The 21,510-nt window shown below is 42.1% G+C and overlaps 2 protein-coding genes across 3 annotated transcripts; one reads left to right on the top strand and one right to left on the bottom strand.

Annotated features, from left to right (window-relative positions):
* Positions 1–942: 942 nt before the first annotated feature.
* Positions 943–7,059, top strand: LOC101781376 (probable ADP-ribosylation factor GTPase-activating protein AGD14). Its single transcript, XM_004951429.4, has 14 exons — positions 943–1,138; positions 1,257–1,388; positions 2,589–2,650; positions 2,829–2,916; positions 2,999–3,060; positions 3,150–3,243; positions 3,345–3,866; positions 4,046–4,507; positions 4,595–4,765; positions 5,498–5,602; positions 5,693–5,878; positions 5,999–6,119; positions 6,202–6,268; positions 6,493–7,059. Exons 2-14 carry the CDS (start codon positions 1,290–1,292, stop codon positions 6,605–6,607), a joined length of 2,154 nt encoding a protein of 717 aa, XP_004951486.1. The 5' UTR covers positions 943–1,138; positions 1,257–1,289; the 3' UTR covers positions 6,608–7,059.
* A 3,244-nt stretch (positions 7,060–10,303) lies between these two features.
* LOC101780561 (coatomer subunit beta'-2) lies at positions 10,304–20,178 on the bottom strand. 2 transcript variants are annotated; one of them, XR_214432.4, is made up of 26 exons: positions 19,936–20,178; positions 19,664–19,684; positions 19,483–19,544; positions 19,327–19,381; positions 18,716–18,752; positions 18,313–18,638; positions 18,072–18,203; positions 17,850–17,998; positions 16,700–16,768; positions 16,216–16,366; positions 16,066–16,131; positions 15,348–15,536; positions 14,722–14,862; positions 14,551–14,625; positions 14,183–14,359; positions 13,981–14,072; positions 13,775–13,891; positions 13,565–13,679; positions 13,419–13,490; positions 13,134–13,330; positions 12,953–13,046; positions 12,472–12,578; positions 12,139–12,271; positions 11,353–11,566; positions 10,772–10,837; positions 10,304–10,689 (listed from the first exon to the last, which is right to left on the bottom strand). XR_214432.4 is itself a non-coding variant. In XM_004951428.4 (26 exons), exons 1-25 carry the CDS (start codon positions 19,936–19,938, stop codon positions 10,818–10,820), a joined length of 2,766 nt encoding a protein of 921 aa, XP_004951485.1. In that variant the 5' UTR covers positions 19,939–20,178; the 3' UTR covers positions 10,304–10,689; positions 10,772–10,817. The 2 variants fall into 2 exon arrangements, 1 of the variants encoding a protein (XP_004951485.1); XM_004951428.4 differs by having other exon boundaries at positions 11,401–11,566.
* Between the last annotated feature and the right edge of the window lie 1,332 nt (positions 20,179–21,510).

Here is a 21,510-nt window from a genome sequence, read left to right as displayed (position 1 = left end):
GTGGCGCACAAAAAAAAATCAACGAAGAACACATGCTTGTGAATCTGAGTTCAGCGTGAGAATGGAGTGAACATGTAACGAGATTGCATAGCTGGACAAGTCATCTAAAGCTTTTCTTTCTTGTTACCATATGTGTCAACCTTGAATCTCATTTCTAGAAGCAGCAGAATTATACTCCATTTGGTCAAAATACAAGACACAAGACACATTTGACCTTTAGGTCATTAGAGTGCAACTTTGACCACTAATTTTATATCACAATATTATTACGATATCTAGTACTAATAAAATTACTGGTACTAAAAAACTATTTTCCAAGACAACCCTAAATTTTACTAAATATTTTGAGAGCAAGTTTCAAATGTTAAAAAAAAGATGAAAAAGAAGAGCCACCATCACTCCCATACATGCGTCCAACTCATGTGCATGGCTGCACTGCGGGCTTGGTTTGGACTTAAAAAAGCTGCCTGATCCAGGCAACGATCTCAGACGTTGGATTTTGATAGCCTGAGTTGAGGTTGGATGGTGCTGCATAGGCAAAGAGCTGCCTAAAAGGCAGCAGCAACCAAACAAGCTCTGCCTGCACAACCCAGCCACCAATTTAAAAAGGGCAAAGACACAGGTAGTCTTTCCTGTAATCCCCTCCTGTCGGTGATTTAGCACTTCCCCCAGGTATCATTAGCCAGCTAGCTAGCTCCACACAAACCCAAAACAACCCACACGTCCAGCTCATCGCGCACCCACCCGAAACCGAACCCTAACCGTCTCTGCCATGCGGGCCCCATAAACCCCCGGCCCCACCTTTCCCCCTCTCTAGAAGGTAGAAGCTGCCTCCCCGGCGACCGGCTGCACCCGGTCCCGGCCAGCGGCTGACCGGCAGCCTTCGGCGCCCCCCTTCTTCTCCCCTCCCGGTCACCTCCCCCAAACCCCCCACGAGGAAAAACTTTTTTTTTCTCCCCTGTTAATTACACGCGCAGCGAAGCAACGCAGCAGCAAACAAAAGAGGCGAGCCTTTTCGCTCGCCGCTGCCACCGCCTCGTCGCCTCGCCTCGGCCTCAGCACGGGCGCGCGGGATCTCGCGCTCGCTCGGCTCCCCGCCCGCGCGCGCGCCGAGGAGGGAGGGCGCACCCGTCCGCAGGTGGGTCGATTTGGCTACGGTGATTCGCGGACGGATCTGGCGGGGGTTCTCGCCGGATCTCGGGGCATTTCGGTGTGGGGTTTGGTGTGATTTCGTTTGCTCGGCTGTGGGTTCTCAGGGTCTGGGGGGCGCGCGGGGCGATCCGGCGGCGATGGCGAGCCGGGTCAAAGAGGACGAGAGGCACGAGCGGATCATACGGGGCCTGCTCAAGCTGCCCGCCAACAAGCGCTGCATCAACTGCAACAATTTGGTGAGTCCCTCGCCCGGATTTCTCGAGCTCGCTTGCTAAATGTGGACGGGTTTTTGGCCTTTTGGGGATGGGAAGCTAGAAGGTGGACGGTTGCTTTTTTTTTTTTGAGCTCGCTTGGCTTGGCTTGGCTCGGCTTCATCCACTGCAATGCTTCGTTGCTTGCTGCTAGGAATGGTGCACGAACAGCATACCGTGAGGTTTCGATTTTGTCTGGAGGGCAGCGTTTTATTGGGTTGCTTAAGATTCAGGCCCTTCTGAAATGGAATAAATGTAGCCTTGATGCAGGAGACAAGGATTAGCTTCATTGTTGTGGCGTTGTCGTAGTCAAGCAACATTGTTTCGCTGCCTGCAAGATATGTAACCGTTATGATTTTTTGTTTTATTTCCATGATGATTTTGGACCTGAGACTAGTACAGCGAGTCAATAGTTAATGGGAATTTGACCTATTAATTATGAAGGATGTATTGTTCGTGCCTCCGCGTCGATACCTTAAAAAAAACTCAGACCAAGGGGAGAGACTTCCCCCTGATTTTGTCTTTAGAAGATTGTGCCGCGACTTGAACCCGGGCCGGCTCAGAGAACCGCTTCTTTGCGTCGATACCTAGCAATGCAGTCGAATGCAGAAGTTGCGCTTGAGGCATGAGGTGTCAGTACTTGTATTCCGTTATGTTTGGGAAACAAAACATTGATCTTCTATCATATTTAGGGCCTCGTGACTTTATAAGCAAAAATGAGAAGTAAATACCTCCTTATAAATGAAAAAGGACATAAATTTTAGAGAATATATATTAAGGAAGTTTCATTGATAAGTCGATAGCATGTCATTTTGTTAATATAATTTGCCGAGTTCATACTTCATAGTGCATGCACCTGTGTGGCACATGAATGGTGTTAGAAAACAAACTAATATGTGAGTCAAAGATCTCAAAACACCTGCCATTTGTGAACTCATTAGTATCTTCTTATGCTCCGTGTGCTTTGTAAAGTGAACTAACAAGTTTTAACTGCTGAATAAATTGTCTATCTTGTTTCCTCATTTTGTACTGATTCGCTTACCTTGTCCACTTAAAAGTGTATTGGTTCTGGAGGACCTTCTGTACGTATCTTGCTTTTATGTCAGAATAGTATTAATGTATTAGGACATCACTACTGTCCCACTCAGAAAAAGAATGCTGATATGTATATGGTGATTTGAACAGGGACCACAATATGTCTGCACAAATTTCTGGACGTTCATCTGTACCAATTGCAGTGGAGCACAGTAAGTTTCTTATTCAGTCCTCTTTCAGTTTAGATGACCAAGCCTTCTAGCCTCCCCTTCCTTTTTGTTTAATCATGTTTGGTTTGATGGAGGGCACTAATGGGCCCATCAGTCCGGCAGTTCCCAATTGAAACATGTTGCTCCTTTTCTTAATAAACCAATTGCTTTTTCCTTCTAGTCGGGAGTTCACGCATCGAGTGAAATCAGTTTCCATGGCCAAATTTACCGCACAAGAAGTTACTGCTCTTCAAGAAGGAGGAAATGAGGTAAGTCTTCTTTTATCTGTTTTTCTAGCTTTTTATCAATTCATGTCTTTTATTTATGACATCGGTTTTGCTTGACCTGTAGCGTGCTAGAGAAGTATTTTTTAAGGAATGGGATCCTCAACGCAATGGATACCCTGACAGCAGGTTACCTTCTTTTTTTAGTAATTCCTTATTTTAGGTCACAACCTCTCTACTTTGTATTTGGAAGTATGACACGGTTCTTTTGGTCTCAGTAATGCTGATAAATTGAGAAATTTCATTAAGCATGCGTATGTGGAACGGAGATTCACAGGAGAAAGAAGTGCCGATAGGCCACCGAGGGGAAAGGTGATCCTGGTTCCTTACTGTTTCTCCTCAGTAACCAATCCCTGTTCTCGCAAATTTATTCTCTTCTAAATTCACTGTACTGATTGATTATCATCTTTCAGGATGACAAGGACGAGTATAGTGAAAATAGGAGATCTGATGGGAATTGGGGTGGTTCAAGAAGTCCACCAAATGGAAGTTACTCTGACCGTAGGAGTTATAGTGGACGGAGTGATGACAGAAACTCCAGATATTCCTATGGAGATCGTAGTCCTGGCTATGACCAAAATGACTATAAGAAAAGTCCTCGCTACTTTGAGGTTGTCGATGATAGATCTGGAAAAACAACTCCAGTTCAAAGGTTTGAGGACCGCAGGTTTTCCGAACCAAGGAAGCCAGATAGTGGGTCTCCAGACTTTCAGAAAGAAGCAGATGGTTCTGGTCCTGTTGTGCGGCCAGTGAGGGATATACTGGGTGACAATGCTCCTCAACTTCGGGTTGGTGAGCCTTCAAAGCCAGCTACTGAACCTCCAAAGCCAATTGTAGCCAGACCAATTGATCCTCCAAAGCCAATTGTAGCCAGACCAATTGATCCTCCAAAGCCAAATGGAACCAGAGCAATTGATCCTCCACCACTAGCAAAGGTTGTACTTGTCACTCCTGGCATTTCCATTCTTTTAGACATTGCTTTTGGATTCTCTCGAAATATCAACATATTATGTTACTCAAAAAAAATATCAGCATATTATTGGGTGTGTGTTCTTTCTAAGCTGGAATTCAATTAAAGAGATCTTATTGTTCCTCTTGCATGTTCATAATGCAGACGATGTCTAGTGCCAGCAGCATTGCTTCTTCTGAGGGGACTTCAGAACCAGTGAAGGTCGCAAATGCAGTGAGTTTAATTGATTTTAGTGCAGATCCTGAACCTACTGCACCTGCACCACCACCACAGCCAGCCTCTACGACTCAACAGCATCCTGTTAATGCACCTGCACCACAGCCTGTTCTTGATAAAGGGAATAGTGCTCCTTCTGTGAGTGGTGGTGACTGGGCATCTTTTGATGCTTTTGGCCAACAACAAACGCCACAAACAACCAGCAGTGCAAATCCACTTGAGTCTGCACTTGCGCAACTGTCATTCTCTGAAGCACCTTCTGCAACCAATGTGTCAGCTTTTCCAGCTTCAAATGATCCCACTTTGAAAGTGAATGATGGAGGACACCCATCCATTGTAGACCAGTCGCATAACTTGTTTGATGCGCCCTTTGGAATCTCAGGCAACCAGGTACTTATATTTGCATAAGAACCTCAAGGTGTATACACTCATCCCTTTTTCCTAAAAAGAATAGTTTTCGCTTATTTCCTTTCTCAGGCCTCAACAGTGATGTCCAACCAAGGATCTTCAGTTCAACAATCTCCTCTTGCTGCCCCTACAGCTGGACTCCCATCTCAAGTAACTGCAAATCCACAAGGAACCAGTGGTATTCAAGGAGCAGCATCTTCTAATGACAGTAAATCCAGTGGCAGGAAAGAACTTCCAGCGGTATGCCATACGTGACTAACTTTGTGTTTGTACCTTCTCACATTATCGAGCTATTTCTTGATTCCATGTAATACATTTAATGCGTTACTTCCTCATCCAAAATTTAGGTCGTTTTAGTTTTGTCATTAGACGGACATCTCAAACCTTGATCAAGTTTATAGAAAATATATAAGAATCTATAATATAATACCAAATAAATGCACTATCAAGACATATTTCAGAAGTTAGATTTCAGTTCAAAGTGAGTAACTGTCATGTGGGCTTATAATGTTCTGATATAATTGCAGTTTTGTAGAACAATTCATGCCATGGTCAGGCCAGGTTTAATTTTTTTTTCCTTTTGCTTTGATGTGCTTCAATGCACTACCTGGGTTGGCTGATAAATTATGCGGGAAGAAAGTAGTTAATAGATTTTTTGAAAAATGTTCAAGCCGTGATTAGGTGGCAAAATCATCACAGTTATTGCTTTGAACCTTTGGTTTCTGTAAAGTAGCACTTTGAATGACCAGAAATGCTTGTTAATCCATATATGTTGGTGCACTTTTGTTCTCTTTTTTTATTATAACATGGGTTCATTTGCAAGATCATTATCTAATTGTCAATTGAAGACAAGTGTATAAGTATCTTCTGTTTGAAAAATGTTGTAGAAAGCAAATGATATGCTGATGGATCTGACACCATGCCTTTCGACAAAGTCATTTGCGCATACTTGACAGACTAAACATGTCACAGGATATCTTTACTGCACTATATCCAACATCAACTCCAATGATGCCCGGTTGGCAGAGAGCTCCCCAATTTGGAATGGGATACGGCATGCAATATCCTGCCGGAGTGGTATATATGTCATTCTCATGTCTTATATATTATATTATGCACCTAAGTTTGTATTATTTCTTTTATCTTACATAAGGATTGCTCTTCCAGTTTCAGGGAATGCAAGCATATCCTCAGGCAGCATTTCCTCAACCTACATATCAACAACCTGTATATCCGCAACATGCATATCCCCAACCTCAACCCCAACCCCAACCCCAACCCCAACCCCAACCAGTGAAAGCTTCAAACCCTTTTGATCTTGTGAATGATCCAGTTCCAATTCAAGCTCCTATGGTATGATTAAAGTATCTATTTTCGATTGGGATCTTTTTCCATATTCTGCATGCTTATTTTCTTAACATCTTTGTTACTTGTTCCCATTAATATATCACTTTTTGTTGTATATGTGGGCAGCCTCTATCTGGGCCACTAGGAGCATCAGCAGGCACTACTCCCCAAACCTTACTTGGCACCTCTAGCTTTGGTGTTCCTCCACAGCAAACTCACCAGCTCTATCAGTCAGCTGCACCTCCAAGTAATTGCACATATCCCCATCACATCCTTGCACTTGGTTACCAATCTTTTTGCTTGCTGTGCTAATTTGTGTCTCAATTCAGGCCATTTCATGATGCAACAAGTTCCAAACAGCATGCCCCAGCAACCACCGAATAGCATGCATGCAGCGTGAGTAAATACTTCTTTACTACATCTTCTAAAGTTGAAATATGCAGTGTTAGACTGTGCAAATATGTTGTCTAATTATTGAATTGTTCTATACTTCTATCACATCCCTGGTATGGCATGCATAAAAAGGAACCTGCTTAAAAATAGAAACATAGACCTGTCCCTAGACACACCGTCCTATATTTTCTGGTTTCAACCCTGATGTCTGACCTGTGACATTACAGGCAACAAGGTCTGGGTTCCTTCAACATGGGTTTTGATCAGCAAGCTCCACCCAGATACCCCCAGCCAAGCACCCCACCTTACGGCTCCGTTGGGGGTAGCAATCCGTTTGGATAAAAGAACTATCAAATGTGGAAATACCTGCTCTTTCATCTCCAGACCAAGGGTTTGCAGCACATAGCAGGACGAACATGCATCGAAACCCTCAAGAGAATGTGTTTCATACAACCGGTTGTGTATTTTGTTGGGCGTAATCCGTTGTACTTGTTTACATTGGGTCAATGATCAAATGTAACTCTGTTTTGGAGGGCGTAAGCTGCATGCATCCCCATTCCTTGTATATTTTGTGCCCGCCACATTCTGCTTGTATGGCATAGTTTGTATATTTCGTATTCGTTTGTTATCTTGGACAGTATCGGATCTATTATTAGCTCAGCATGTCGTTTCTAGTGCAGTTGGCTATTCAATATACTGTGGATGACAATATCGGACTGTATACTCGATCAGGTGTATAATTGTGATCAATCAATTTTGTGATTTATATAGCAATACTGTGAAGTTACCATTAATTTCTGGAAGCTTTAAAGATATTTTCCGCGGAATTTAATGGAAATATTTCAAATTGTATTTGTATCGGTGGAATGTGGATATTTATAATGGAACTGGCATACGGCTGCTTTGTCCGGTCCATATGGCCATGTCCAGCTAGCAAGTTATTTGAATGTACGGGTTTACATAATGGAAGAATATTTTTATTTTTTATTTTTTCTTTTATGATTTTGCAGAAATAAATAATCGATCGAAAAATTTGCAGAAATAGATCTCTGCCGCCGGTTCTGACGGTCCATTTGAAACGGCGGTTGGAGCTCTGGATTGCGTTGGATGTAGGTACCGCCATTTCAAACGGCGGTAGGTAGCTCCTCCCATCAGCGGTTTGGTTTTTATGTGTGTTGGCAGCTATAGCCGTTTCAACCGGCTATGACCCTGTTTTTTTATTAATTTTTTTTGTGTAATTTTGTCTGATATTTAAAAAAATATGTAGTTACATTGGAAGCACTAAATATTTAGAAATATCACTTTTAGTTGCAATATGAAACTTCGTAATTTGAGAGAGGTAGAGAGATTCGAGAAAATAATTGAAAATGAATTAACTCCTGGTCATTAGATACATAGTTATTTCCAGCGAGATTACAGCAGATAGAAACGCAATTCGTGCACAACATATGAACAACAACAACTCTAGTGTGAACAATTTGTTATAGATTGTAGTGGTACGTGCGGTACGGTACGAATGCTATCCTAAACCAGTGCCGTTGGTAAATCTAGCATACCTTAGGTAATTAAAATAGCCGGGGAAGAGTCATGTCTACTTGCTTGTAGACTGGCTTTGCGAGAGCTGGGAGGGCCCAACTCCATAGTAGCCAGCACCCCTAGAGGATGATGGAGACGGGGGGCGATCCATGTTGTGGTGGTAGGGGCACTTGCACCATAAATTGGTACAAATCAAGTCACCTGCGATGTTAACCGCCCAAGAATTTGCATCAACTTCGGATTGAAGGTCCTCGATCTTACGTTCGAGGTCAAAGATCTTGCACTTGAGGTAGTGGATGTACTCTTGGGTTGGCTTAGGAAGTGATGGATCAACCCACTTGGTATAGCGGCAATTTGCTTCATCGAGATAAGACTGAACGTGGTGTTAGTTTGTAGCACGAGAAGCTTAGGAAGAGTAAAGAAGAAATAACTTCACTCATCAAGCCATACGGGCATCAAAAGAAACGTTGGCTTCCATCACCGTAGCCATCATACAGCTGGACGACATAAGACACGTCATGGTGATACATTGACCACGCATCATGGCAGTCGTCATAAGGCCTAAGGAAGTTTGGAGGGACGTAGTTAGTCCTGTCCTCCAGAGGGAAGTCGTCGAGGGATGCATTGCGCCCCTACGTGCTCAGTACCTTGTCATGTTCAATCATCCTGAGAAATACTAGATATCGGCTCTAACTTCAGGACCTCCCACTTCTTCTTCCATCTAACTGCTAGACCCAATCTTCCTAAATACTTCAACAAACAATATGAGCGGTAAACCGCGCTTAGTACAACCATTTACATAGGCTCGGTAGTTCTGGGTTCCTTCAAACGACATAAACTTCTAAAAATTTATGTCAGGCTATCTCCTCACTACAGCCCTAACAGACAGCTCCACTTGATCTCTATCAAGATCGAAAGCCTTAAATAACCAGTTGCATATTGAAGCTCAAGTCCTCTTGCTCTTGGTAAATTCTTACAAAATGACTAAAACTCAGACAAATCTACCCCTTCTGGACCATATCTAACCTCCTTCGACCATAGAACACTTGGAAAAATAAACTTTTCGACATACCTATTCAATATACATGACACAAACAGTGGAAATTACACTCATGTACTTAATTTAAGTAACTCCAACAGCACATACATTTCAATATACGGTAGAAACATCTAACTCGAGCATTGCCAATAATAAGAATTTTAGAGTTATCTAAAAATATGAACAAATTCATTTTATTTTACCCGGTCAATATACACGACATTAACATAGACAATTACTAAATATTACTAAATTTAACTAACCCTAAACACCCCTACATTCCGAAAACATATATAAAGATATGCACGACATGAACAAAAATTGTAACTAAATCTAATAATTTCAACTATCCCTAAAACAACTACATCTGAATACCTATACTTTGTATAGCTCTTGCATTGCGAATAATATTCTTCTTAAATTTATCTAAATAAATCAACAAACTAATTTTACTATAACCTAAATATCTAAACTAAATCCACTACACCGACTAACCTATATTTTTCTATGTCTCATATCAACACCTAGATTTCATCTACTAATTAACACTACACCATTTCTATAGCTACTGCAACAACCACTACATCTACCAACTACGAGCTAATCTAAACTAGGGGATTAGTAATAATACCTCAAACGAAGCGAAGAACCGGGTTTCAATCTCCACCCTACTCCCCTCCCCTCCTCTCCTCTCCTCCCTCCCTCCCTCCTTCTTCTCCTCCCTCCCTTTCCTCCTTCCCTCCCTTCCTCCTCTATCCCGAGCGCTCCCTCGGCTCCCTCCTCTCGCTCGCTCAGTTCTGGTGCTGGGCAGAGCAAATGCCTTGCGTGTGCGCCCGAGGCCGACCGCAAGGCGCGGGGGAGCTACAGCCAAATTAGCCGGCGGTAGCTACCCAGCTGTTGCCGTTTGAATTGGCGGGGCCTGCTACCACCCTCTCCTCCGACAGAAAGTTGTTACCCCGGATGGAACGGTGGTAACAGTCTCGTCCCACATGCCGCTGCAAACGATGTGCCGCCTGCCGGATCAGAGGGCGGTAAGCAAGCGCTGTGTCACCTGACGGTACCTTCTCTTACCGCCGGTTGAGACGACGGTAGCCCGTTACCGCCGGTTGATCCGACGGCAAAAGTCTATTTATCCAAATTTTTGGATCGCCTATTTATTTATGTAAATACGTAAAATAAAAAATAAAAAATTGATAGCCCATGTATGCCCAAATCGGCTCCAAGCAAAATTTGATAGCCCATATCGGCCCAATTTGCAACAATTGTAGCACTGCTCGTCCTTAGTCCAATTCCGCTGTCCAAACCCCACTTTGCATCTTTCTACACAATACAATTCAACCGAAACACTTTTCTGGGGAGACTAGGAGTAAGCCGCACGACTATGAGCATGACGATGGGCACAAAATTCTGAAAGCTCACAGACAAAGCGCGATTATTTAACTAAGACAACTATAAACACAGGCTACCAGAAAACCACCAGGTGTAAACTTATTCGCTACCATTGCAGAGGTAAAACACAATGATACACAGCTCCCAAGTCCAATATACATCACAGATAAAACATTCTCAATTCGACAAGCTACTACCCTATGTACCTTGTAAAATATCACTCCTCCGATTGCCACTCATCAAATCTCGGTGAAACAGAATATCAGTCGGTACGCTATAAAACATCTGCAAAACCTAAAGATCTGATCTATATGTAAAAAAGGAAGCACAAAATTTCCTATCGGGCACAACGATGAAGTGCTGATTAATTGTGGTCCAACTTGGTAAGGGGACAAGCCAATCCTAGGGTGTGTCCAGTGCTTGGAGAAAAATGGCTTTCATGTCGGTAACAGTCAGCAACCTACAACCAAAAATTATAGATTTAACAACTCAAAAGGGTTCTGTGCTAAATGACTCACTGTATACTTGGAATACTATTTCACCTTTACAACTAAACCATTGAAGCAAAGTTGCTGTCCCATTGATCCACTATTGCTCAGGTGTCAGCACTGCAACAAGAAGACATCCATTAGAAACATTTTTATCGAATTGTACTGTTAGCAAACACAAATGCTAACAAAAATGACCTGACAACCAAATTAACACCACTACAAGAATATGCACTACCTCTACCACTTCGGTTGAAAAAAAACAAATTCTATCTCATTATAGTTTGCCTATCAAAGACTCATAGTTCATTTACTATATATGTGTATACATATTTCACACAATCAATCAGGTTAAAGGTAGCAAGAAATTAGCCACTAGTTACAGAAACAGGACCATTTTAAGTACAACACTCCAAGGGAAGACAAATGCAGGACATTTTTCTAAAAAGTTTGACCTAATCCCATAATAAAATTAATGGAATTTTATCTTGATCAAAACTCCCTGAACTGCCATACTGCTAAGGACAAGGGCAACTGAAGGATACATCCAGAACAGATCACCCAGCAGGAGTTTCCTAAGATCACTGGTGCACTGGGAGGGAAGACCAGGAAAAATAAGGTATTTAGGACTGTACACTTGCTCAACTACAGCTTTTATGCTGATGGTTCTTCATTTTTCGTACCCCACTGTTCCTCACTACTATTTCCATTCACAAGGACAGCACCATCAGTTGAACCCTCAGCCTCAACCTCAACGCCATCGTCTTGACTCTCTTCTACTACGTCATCCTCAGCATCAACCTCAACAGCATCTTCTTGACTCTCTTCTACTCCACCATCCTCAACTACCTGTAGAACAAGGATTAGTGTTCTCAGTTTTGCAAGAATAGTAGCAATTGAAGCAAGTAGTTGCAGCAAAATAACCAAAAACCTGAACGAATGAAAAATAGTTAAAGTTTTGAGCTCACACAGAACTTTAGAAATATAGATCAACTAACTGGTACTGAACTCAAACATACACCTTAACCACACTAACAGGAGAGTAGTCTTACAGTGTAAGAAGCTTGGAGTTTTTCAGATTGATAAAATTCAAAAACTCTGCTTGCTGATTTTTAAGCATAAAAGGAAACCATGTAGAATGTTCCACTAGCAAGCAATGATGTGAAACTCCACAAGTTCCAAAACAAACAGGTTCAGTTACAACTATAATATGCACACGAGTACTTGGTCTATTTTCAATATCAAACTAGTATTGCATTATTGGTATTCGTCATGTTATACAACAGATAAATAGACATTAAACAAGATGCAAAGTAACATCACAAAACCATCTAACCTCTCAACTAATAATAATAGTTGAATCAACCAGTCAATAATTGAATGAAAAACATAACCTATTTCGGTAAGAGTCATGGTAGTACCTCATGAACAGTATCTTCATTATCATCTGGCAGCACCTCTTCATCTACATGCATATTTTTGAAAGCTTCCACTAGACTCTCATTTGACCTTTCAGCATAATTCATGTATTCCTCTGCCGGTGGATAGATACCCCTATTCAAACATTTTTTTTGAGTGAGATCATCGATAAAAATGATAGCTTGGGAAAAGATACGAGTATTGGCATCAATTCCGATTTTCATCAAATGAACCCAATTAAAGCCAAATCTAAACCCTCATCCGATGCATGGAAGAGGTACCAGGGACAACTTGACAAAAGGATAGAGCTATATGAAGATAGAAATAACAAAAACCTTTTGGGTGCAACAGTAGCTTCTACGTTGAGAGCAATTTGCCAGTCATCAAATAAGTTCGGGTACTCGTTAGGATCAGCCAATGACTCTGCTGCTTTTGGGTTTACCTAAAAAGCAAATGGAACAAATAGTAAGCCCCTGCAATTTGAAGACTGAGGTAAATATAATACATGATTTTAGTTATTTTCTAGCATAATACATAACCATCCTGAATTTAGTGTATTAAGATTATCTGGCACATTTTGCTTGTCAAATTCGAAAGCACCCTTTATGAGTGAATTAAGAATAAACACCACAAGTACACTGTACCATAGTTATGCTAAAACATTATAATACTTGAATGTGTAACATAAGAAAAAGTGACAGTTTATGCTAAGGAGATACACGCACTAAGATCAAGTTAACATAATGAAGATCTGCTGAAAGATTTAGCATAAAACTGCGTAGAACGAAAGCAAAGGAGATTCGTAGGATAGAAGACCTTTTGGAGATCTTTTTTCCATAATGCCACAATCTCAGGGACTTTGCTAGGAAGATAAGATCTTGCCATCAATGCTGCTTCCGGAATACGGTTGCTGTACAAGGGATGGTAGATGATCAATATAAAATAAGGGCTAAGCATTATATCAAGCAGGACAGTCTTGCCCACTGCCTAGCTATACCTTTCTATTAACAGTTGAAGGCATTCTTCCAATTTTCCTAGCATGAAGAAACAAAGGAAAGAAACATTGTTCTTTCCTTGTTCTTTAGCTACAGATGCCAATTTTGTAATACCGTCAGCATCCCCAAGAGATGAGTACAAAAGCAACAAACCACTGAGATCCATAGCATGTAGCAGACACTCTTCTGCCATATCAAGCTGCAAAAAGATGTATGACATGTAAGACGAGTGGGCAAGCAGTGGGCTAAGCATTGTATCAAACAGGACACACACACACTAGCTGTACCTTTCCAGTTGACATAGCTAACTCCCCTAGCTGCTTCCACTTGGACTCACTTTGAACCTCAGTAGCAATCGCCTGCAAAGCAACTATTATAAGAAAAATGGAAAATGATACTTTCTAAAAAAATTGAACATAGAAAGCAACTATGCCTTCGCAATTTCAAGTTGACCAAGCTGCACAGCCAGGTCAAATCTGTAATTAGTGTCTGTTGCAATCTCAAGGGCTTCCTCCAACATTCCCCGTGATTCCAAGAAACGTGCCACACTGCCAAAATAAAAGGAGAGAGAAAGAAATAAATGATTATGTTTATGTGCTAAACCTAAATTGACGAGTACAACAGTTAGTTGAACATTGGTCACCTGTCATATTGCTCCTTTGGTATAGAAGATAAAACATCATTTGCACGGTCAAAATCCCCACGCATTACAAGTGTTTTATACTCGATCAAACTAAGGAGTAAGGTATACCCAACAACACTGCAATAAAAATTACATTAGCCACAGAAATTGTGCATGGAAAGTTGGAAACTGCAAGAGAATATTAGAGAACACAACGATGAACTCACTTAAATTGCTTATCGATAAGATAAACACGGCTTTGGTTTGCAAGATATCCTAATAAATACATTGGCCGATCCAAGTGAAATAAGGTTGTGACCTGTAACACACGAAATGGTTATGACATGATATAGCTTTTAGCTCTAACAACAAATGATCTAACTAAAAAGATATTTAAGAATTGTCTTTCCACGTGATGGAAACACTCACCTCTCCTCCTACACAGTAATTAAGCCTCCATGAAGAATTATTGTAGATGAAACAATCACCAACCCATAGCCCAGTCCGGACACGTTCATTGATCTCATGAAGCAGTTCAAAGGCATCTTCGACACCTTCCTCACCAACTGAACCCCCTCCATCCAAATGAGATGAAACTACATCCCTCTAGAAGCCAAAAAGTTACTTCTGTGTTAGTACATTTACATTTAACAAAATAATACAATTGTTTTGTAACTTCAAATTCAAATGTAGAGTTTCTGTTGCTAATAATTTTATGTTTAAAAAGAGTATATAAGCTGAGAACATAACAGAAAGAACAACTGAACGTAGGCAATTAAGTTAATAGCAGAACTCACATTATACTTCAGAATGTAGAATGATGTGTCACTTGCAATTGTTACTAAATCGCCACTGTCAGCCCAGTAAAGATTCTACAACAAAGAAAACAGATATTTTCAGTTGCATAACATTCCAATGGCATACATGTAACAACAGGTTTGAATCCATGAGGCAACAAATTGAGTTACCTTCACATTGACATCAATCCGGCGTATTAACCTGCATTCCGCCCAGTCATAGAAGCAAATGAAGTCATTTGTACACATAGCAAGTAACACTCCGCCAAATATGCGTTCTGCGGAAAATGACGGCCTTATACTTTTCTTCTCCTGAAATGGCCAGCTCCAGTTATCAGACTATGTTTCAGGAAACCATAGCAGAAGAGAATGATGCACTGAGCATAGTATGCTGGTTAGCAAATGTTCATTAAGCAACTTGATCTGAAGCAGTACAGTAAATACATATTAAATACCTTCTTACATTGCACATTACTTAACAAAAAGGGAGCTACCACAAACTATAGTACAGTTTATTTTATTTTAGTAAAAGACAATTAATTTAAAACTTCTATAATTCATTGTAGCAAATACTAGGCCACAGATTGAATATGAGGGCCGATTGGGCAAACATTTCAAGATTATCTTTCATGGTTATGATTCACCAGTGAACCCACAATCATAACATGGATGTTAGACATGGTGTAATATCCACCTCAGTGGGTGGTTGTCAGAGATAAACTTATGTCAGTGTAGAGAACTAGAGTAACTAAACAAAGTAGAGGAGAAAAGTGAAACAAGTTATATAGAGAAAAAACCTGGAAATTTTTACTGTATATCTTTATCCTGGAGGTGCTTTCTCTGACTGCATATTCTCCATCAGTTGACCAAACAAATTCAAGTGCAGACCCAAAAGATCTGTTTCTCCATGCTAATGCTGTGTATATTATGTACTCTCCATCTCCACATACAACAACAAATCTCCCATTTGGATTGTGCCTTAAGGTCTGAAACAAATATCAATATAAGTAACTTGCAAATGTAAACCAGCTCAAAAAGATATGTATCACATGTTCCAACAAGAAAACAAATCCATGATAGTTCAAACATTTAGCATTGTTCAAAAGAATCTGCCGTAACCCATAGGCATTTTTGTGATCCCACCAAGTTCAAAACAAAAACATCAGTTCCCCAAATGAGTTACCACTATGAACCACGTGCATTCCATTTTTGCATTTGAGCTTAATTTAATTATATTGAAACAAATGAAGGTAACAGAATCTCCATACATATAAATATACACATGGGAAGCATAAACATAAATATTTGGATGCACTACTTCAAAGTATAAATATTTTGGATGCATGATGAAATGATGTATTACCATAACATGATTATTACAATGATGATGCATTACCAAGTCTTCAGTATAAAGATTGCAAAGAAAATTAGAATTAATTTTCAAGCATCTAGTTGACTAGTGATCAAATAATATCACGATGAAGTATGCTTTCATTCTATAAAAAGTAAACATACTTGTGGGTACAGGTCACAGCTTCCCAACTCCTTCACGGCCAATGGTAACCGATCACCGTCCGCTATCTGAAGAATGAAACAGCTAAGGACCACAGAGAAAGCTTATAATGAACTTAAGAAGTTTACAGCACAATAGCATGGTGAACAAACCTCATTGTCCGCACCAACACTCTTGATATTAACTGTTTGGATTTCATTATGCTTTGCCCATATGATTTTTCCACTGCTGTCCATGCTAGCAACAGGAACTTCACGGCCAATTTTTATCATTATTGTCCCTTCATCATATCCGATTACGACCCTACACAAATTAAAACACTCCATATCATGAACTCAACATTTTGAAGGGGAAAAAACAAGTTAAATGAAAGGGTCACAATGTTTCATTGAGAGAAAATTCTCAAACAAACAGTTACGCAGACAAATAATTTTATTGTCACAACATATGGGTACGGGATACAGAAAAAAAAAGTATGCTAAATACTTATTTCCAGCAGACAATTGAGAAGGAAATGTGAAAAATACAACGTATGCAGCATGACTGGGACATGTGGTTTGAGTGGAGCTTTGATAATATATTATAAGACATGATGCTCAGTATCATCATGACAGTTCAGGGAGGGAGGGAGCATACCTTCTTGACCCCTTCATGTATCCTAAAGCCCAAACTCGTTCAAGGCCATAGTTAAGAGTGTTCTCAAGCCTGTAAAAGTATCAAGCAAATTGTTATTCCTTGTTCATAAGGGGAAAAATGCACTAGATGCTTCACAAAGCATAGAAACAGGATTGTGTTTGATATTCAATTCCACCTATGAATATGCATATACAGTAGCTAATTTACAACATTACTATTAATCTAAATCATAAGCAGAAAGCAGTTATTTTCCATATATGTTCTGAGTTTTGGCGTCAAATAGCAGTACCATAATTCGATATGAGAAACTGAGAATTCAAGGGATTTTATAATTACACCAATTCAGCAGAAAATGGTAAATCTAAGAGTTCCTTTTCTCAACACTGCAGGAGGAAGCACAGCTCCAAAAATCTCTTTTCTCAACACTTCTTTGTTAAATGAGCTAAAAGTTTTTGGATAAAATATTCTTGTCGTACATGTCATGATTGTTTAAAGCTCAACCACTACAACAAGCTCTGCTACCAATCAAGACAGGGCTAATATCACGCAACTCTATCATTCGCCCCTACTTCTAGTTGCATTGTTTTATCTGTATGTATCCCATTCCAACTGGTAGAGGACTACATTGTAATAGAAAACTAACATGTGTAAGTGTAACCTGGCACTAAACATTTTTCTACATTTATTTAAACATACAAGGCTGTGATAATTGAAGGTATACCACAGAAGAAATAAATCAATCTTCAAGTACATATGCAGGACAACAAAATCACAACTTAGTCTGGTCAGTACAGGATGTGACTACATAGAGCCAAACATAGATATTAGTTTAAGCCCATGAATTCAATCTGAAGTAACAAAATCTGCTGCTGCTGTAATCAACAAATCAAGAATTAAGCTCTAACCCTCTAGAACCTAGTGATGTGATGTCAGTATGTCACAAGTTTAAACCTCAGACGAACAATAACAAATTTTAGTGCCTTTTGTCCCAACCAAGTTCAGCCTCAAATTAAACAACATAAGAAAGTCTTATCATTAAAATTGCCGATAAACTTTAGCGACTGCCAGATTTGGACTCAAAACAACGGCACACTTGCATTTATAGGCAAGTGGCAGGCATCTGGGGCATTAACTAGATGAGAAGCAATACCTGTAGGTGGTAGAGTGCCACATTCGAACCGTCCCATCCTCTGAGCCGGTAATTATTATAGGTAGCTCCGGATGGAAACATACAGCAGACACATTATGTGCATGTCCTTCAAGTGTTTGAACGCAGCTCTTTGTTTGGTAATCCCAAACCTGATTTGACCAATAACATCACCACAATGTACATACACGCTCATAGGAGTACAATTCAGTGCATATAACAAACCTTTGCAGTCTGATCATCAGAGCCAGTAATTAAGTACGGTCGATCACCACCAGTGAAGTAATCAACACAGTTCACACCTTTTGAATGGCCATCTAGTGTAAAGTTAGGGTCAGGGGAACCAAGACTCCATATCTGAAATTAAAAAGAGATTAGGATATCGTGATCAAGCAAAGAAAAAGATAGAGACAATAATACACAGATTTTGGCCAACCAAAATTTACGAAAGGGAGATAAGACAAACCTTTATTGTGCGATCAAGGGAAGCACTAGCAAAAGTGTTGGTATCTTTTGGGTTAAATGTGACTTGCATCACATAGTGAGAATGCCCCTCAAAGATTTGAGTGCACACCCAGCCTTTATCCCAATCCCATAGCTTAATCAGCATGTCATCGGAAGATGACAGAACAAAAGGCTGGGTGGGATGAACAGCCACACACCTAATGTAGTCAGTATGAGCTTCAAAAACCTTGACCTTATCCATTGTATTGTAATTGTACACACGGATGAACATATCATCGGCACCAGCAACTACCCATTGCTTTCGTGCAATGAATTTGGCTGATCGAACTGAAATTAGCATGGGTATATTAGCATGATGCAGAATATCAGGGAAGAGAAGCAAGCAGAAAGTTGGGCGAGCATACCTGGTAAATCCGTGACTTCAAATGATTTCACCATTGTCTGCGGATAAATTAATACAAATTCATCATCTCAAGTTTAACGACAAAACTACAGGTAATACTTCTAATTTTAAAAAGTAGTTGCATTTCACTTGTCTTTTTTCTCCCTTCCAAATAATAAACCTACAAAGTGCATGCTTCTCTTTTCTACATTCCAATACTGGTGCCTATTCTTGTGTTTACCTTTTTCTTATTTACCATATGTAATCTGTCAACCCTTTACAAGTTAGTTATAAGCTTGTCGTATGCAACTAACACCTGTCCATCTCAGAAACCGTCAGGCAGGTGCTAGTTACTTTTGCCTTGAGAACATTAGACTTTCTTTTTTCAGATGCCAATAAATCTTTCCTTTATGGGTTTTATGTAATCAGTTATCCCTCCCTTCCTCTCTATCGCTAGCATATTGCAAAGTTCATTATTGCATACACCCTAAATGCCTGTGCCTTGATTTCTATAGTGAACGCAATATACAAGTAATGGATAGTCATCATCATAGCATAAAACGTTCATCTCCCGACCAGATTTAGTAGAAAAGCAGAGACATAAGCTACTGTGAAGCATGAACAACCACCTACCTGCGTTTGGTAGTTCCAGATGCAAACGCTCCCGGAGTACAGACTTGACAAAATCCTGCATTACACCACATAATAACAATAATGCGATTAGCTGTGGCTTGGTCGAAGCACTCATAATTCACACAGTATTTCTGTACACGGGAACCAGACACTCACCATGGCTCTGTCGGATGCAGATCCACGGACTTGACCCTCTCCGACCTCTGCGCGAGCTTCCTCTGATCCAACGAAACCGACAACCACCATCAGCGAAACGACCCAAAAACGCATTTACCGCCGAGACAAACCGCGAAGCAGAAAACCAAACGGATCCGAGAGAGAAGTGTCGCGACATTACCTTGATATCCAACCGGAGCGGCTGCCGCAGCACGCCCATCACCCGCCCACCACCACCACAGGTAGAAAAAAAAGGCAATAACGTCAGTACGCAACGCCGGAAACCGCCAGATCCACGCGGATTCCGACCAGCCCCGCCGCGGATCTCGCCGCCGCGCCGACACGAACGGCCCACAGCCCAACGTGCGCGATCTCGCGCTCGCGGCGGCGGAGAAGCGAGGCGGGAGCTGGTGACGAGGGTGAGAAGGACGAGAGAGAGGCACGTGCACGTACCATGGTGGCGCCCGCGACGGCTACGGCGGGGGCGGCGACGCGAGGAGGGCGGCGTGCGGAGGCGCAGCCGTGGGAGGCGGTGCTTCTAGGGTTCGCGGAGCGGGGGAGCTGGGTGGGAGCGCGAGGAGCGGCGCTGCGCGGGCGGTGGCCTCTCGCCGCCGGACCGGGGGGAGGTGCAGGCGCCGCGCGGGGAGAGGTGGGGAGATTTGCGAATGCGGGCCTGCAGGGGCGACGAGGCGGAGAGGGGGAGTGGAGAGGTAGCAAAGCGGGTTAACGGGTCTCCGAGGTAGGGTGGATTGGATCTGAAGGCCGTGTGTTTTCCGGTTGGCTTTCTGGATCGTGGGATGTTGACTTGTACTCCTGACGTGGTTAAGCAAAGCAGGGTTGTTCCGGTAAAGCTCAAGAGCACTCGTGCTAAGGGCTGTTTGGTTTGCCAAGCTTGCTTATTTCGAGGATTTAACTTGCTTATTTTGAGAGATTTAAGTTTAATCCCCCTGTTTAGTTTTAGGGGCTAAACAGTATTTAATGCTCTGTACAATGACCACATTGCCCACCCCTCGCCATCCTCTTCGGGAGCCGCCCATCCGCCGCCGCCAACACGTGAGAGAGGAAGGAGAGGGCCGTGGGGAGGAAGGGGAATAGATGAGAAGGGAGGAAGAGGAGAGGAGAAGGAGCTGAAGGAAGAGGGAGGCCGTTCGTGGAAGGGGAGCTGGAGCCGCCGCCCAGAGCGCCGCCCGAAGTCATCGTCGCGCCGCTCGCCACCGTCGCGCTGCCGTGAGCCGCTTACCTCTCCCTGCTCTTTTCTCCTCGGTAGAGTAGCATAGTCAGTAGGCCGCCGCCATCGCCGCGTTGCCGCTGGCCGCCGTGGACCCGGGTCGCCAGTGTCCCGCACGCCGCCACGGCCGTGCCGCAGCCGAGGCAAGCCCCATGCCTGCACGCCCGCGCAACGCTGCGGCCAAAGGCCCCGCCTTGGCCGGGCAGTGGCCACGCCGCGCCTTCGCCCATGCGCACGCGCGTGCCACTCGCCACTTGCTGTTTGCACCACCGCTAGCCCGTGCGCGCGCCATGCCGCGCCACGCCGAAGGGGATGGCGAGAGGATGTGAGAGGGGGGAACCAGGAAGGAGGTTGGTGGCGGCGACTGGAGGCAAAAAAATGGGAATGGGTGGGTGTGACGGAGGGGTGCGGGAGGGGTGGGGGAAAGGGAAACGGACAAGCAATTAATGAGGGCAGAGGATGTCCAGGGTGCACTTTAGCCCCCATAAGCAACCCCTTGGTGGCTTATTTGCTTATCCTTATGGGCTAGAGTTTAGTCCAAATAAGCAGGGGTGTTTGGAGGTTTAGGGACGAAAATGGAGTTCCTAAAGTTTAGCAACACCCCCTAACTTTGGATAGTTCAAACATTTTTTAAGTTACGGTGTTAAACTGACCTACATCTAGATGTATATTGAACATGATGATCAATATAGATTTAATCTTAACTTATTTTCTACCATATTATCCTAACTAGTCTGAATATAGGTAAAAGTTATTTGTAAAAGTTGTAGAGAATAACTATGGAACACATCATATCAAGC

The sequence above is a fragment of the Setaria italica genome, chromosome I (genome assembly GCF_000263155.2).
Source record: "Setaria italica strain Yugu1 chromosome I, Setaria_italica_v2.0, whole genome shotgun sequence".
Classification (NCBI taxonomy): domain Eukaryota; kingdom Viridiplantae; phylum Streptophyta; class Magnoliopsida; order Poales; family Poaceae; genus Setaria; species Setaria italica.
This window is presented reverse-complemented; position numbering and strand designations above follow the sequence as displayed.

Coding starts and splice junctions, on each gene's coding strand:
- LOC101780561 (XM_004951428.4), bottom strand. Junction 17,999..18,071: donor CTGATGATCAGACTGCAAAG/GTTTGTTATATG, acceptor TGGTCAAATCAG/GTTTGGGATTACCAAACAAA. Junction 13,331..13,418: donor TAGCTATGTCAACTGGAAAG/GTACAGCTAGTG, acceptor ATCTTTTTGCAG/CTTGATATGGCAGAAGAGTG.
- LOC101781376 (XM_004951429.4), top strand. CDS start 1,290: ATGGCGAGCCGGGTCAAAGAGGACGAGAGGCACGAGCGGATCATACGG. Junction 2,917..2,998: donor TTCAAGAAGGAGGAAATGAG/GTAAGTCTTCTT, acceptor CTTGACCTGTAG/CGTGCTAGAGAAGTATTTTT. Junction 3,244..3,344: donor ATAGGCCACCGAGGGGAAAG/GTGATCCTGGTT, acceptor ATCATCTTTCAG/GATGACAAGGACGAGTATAG.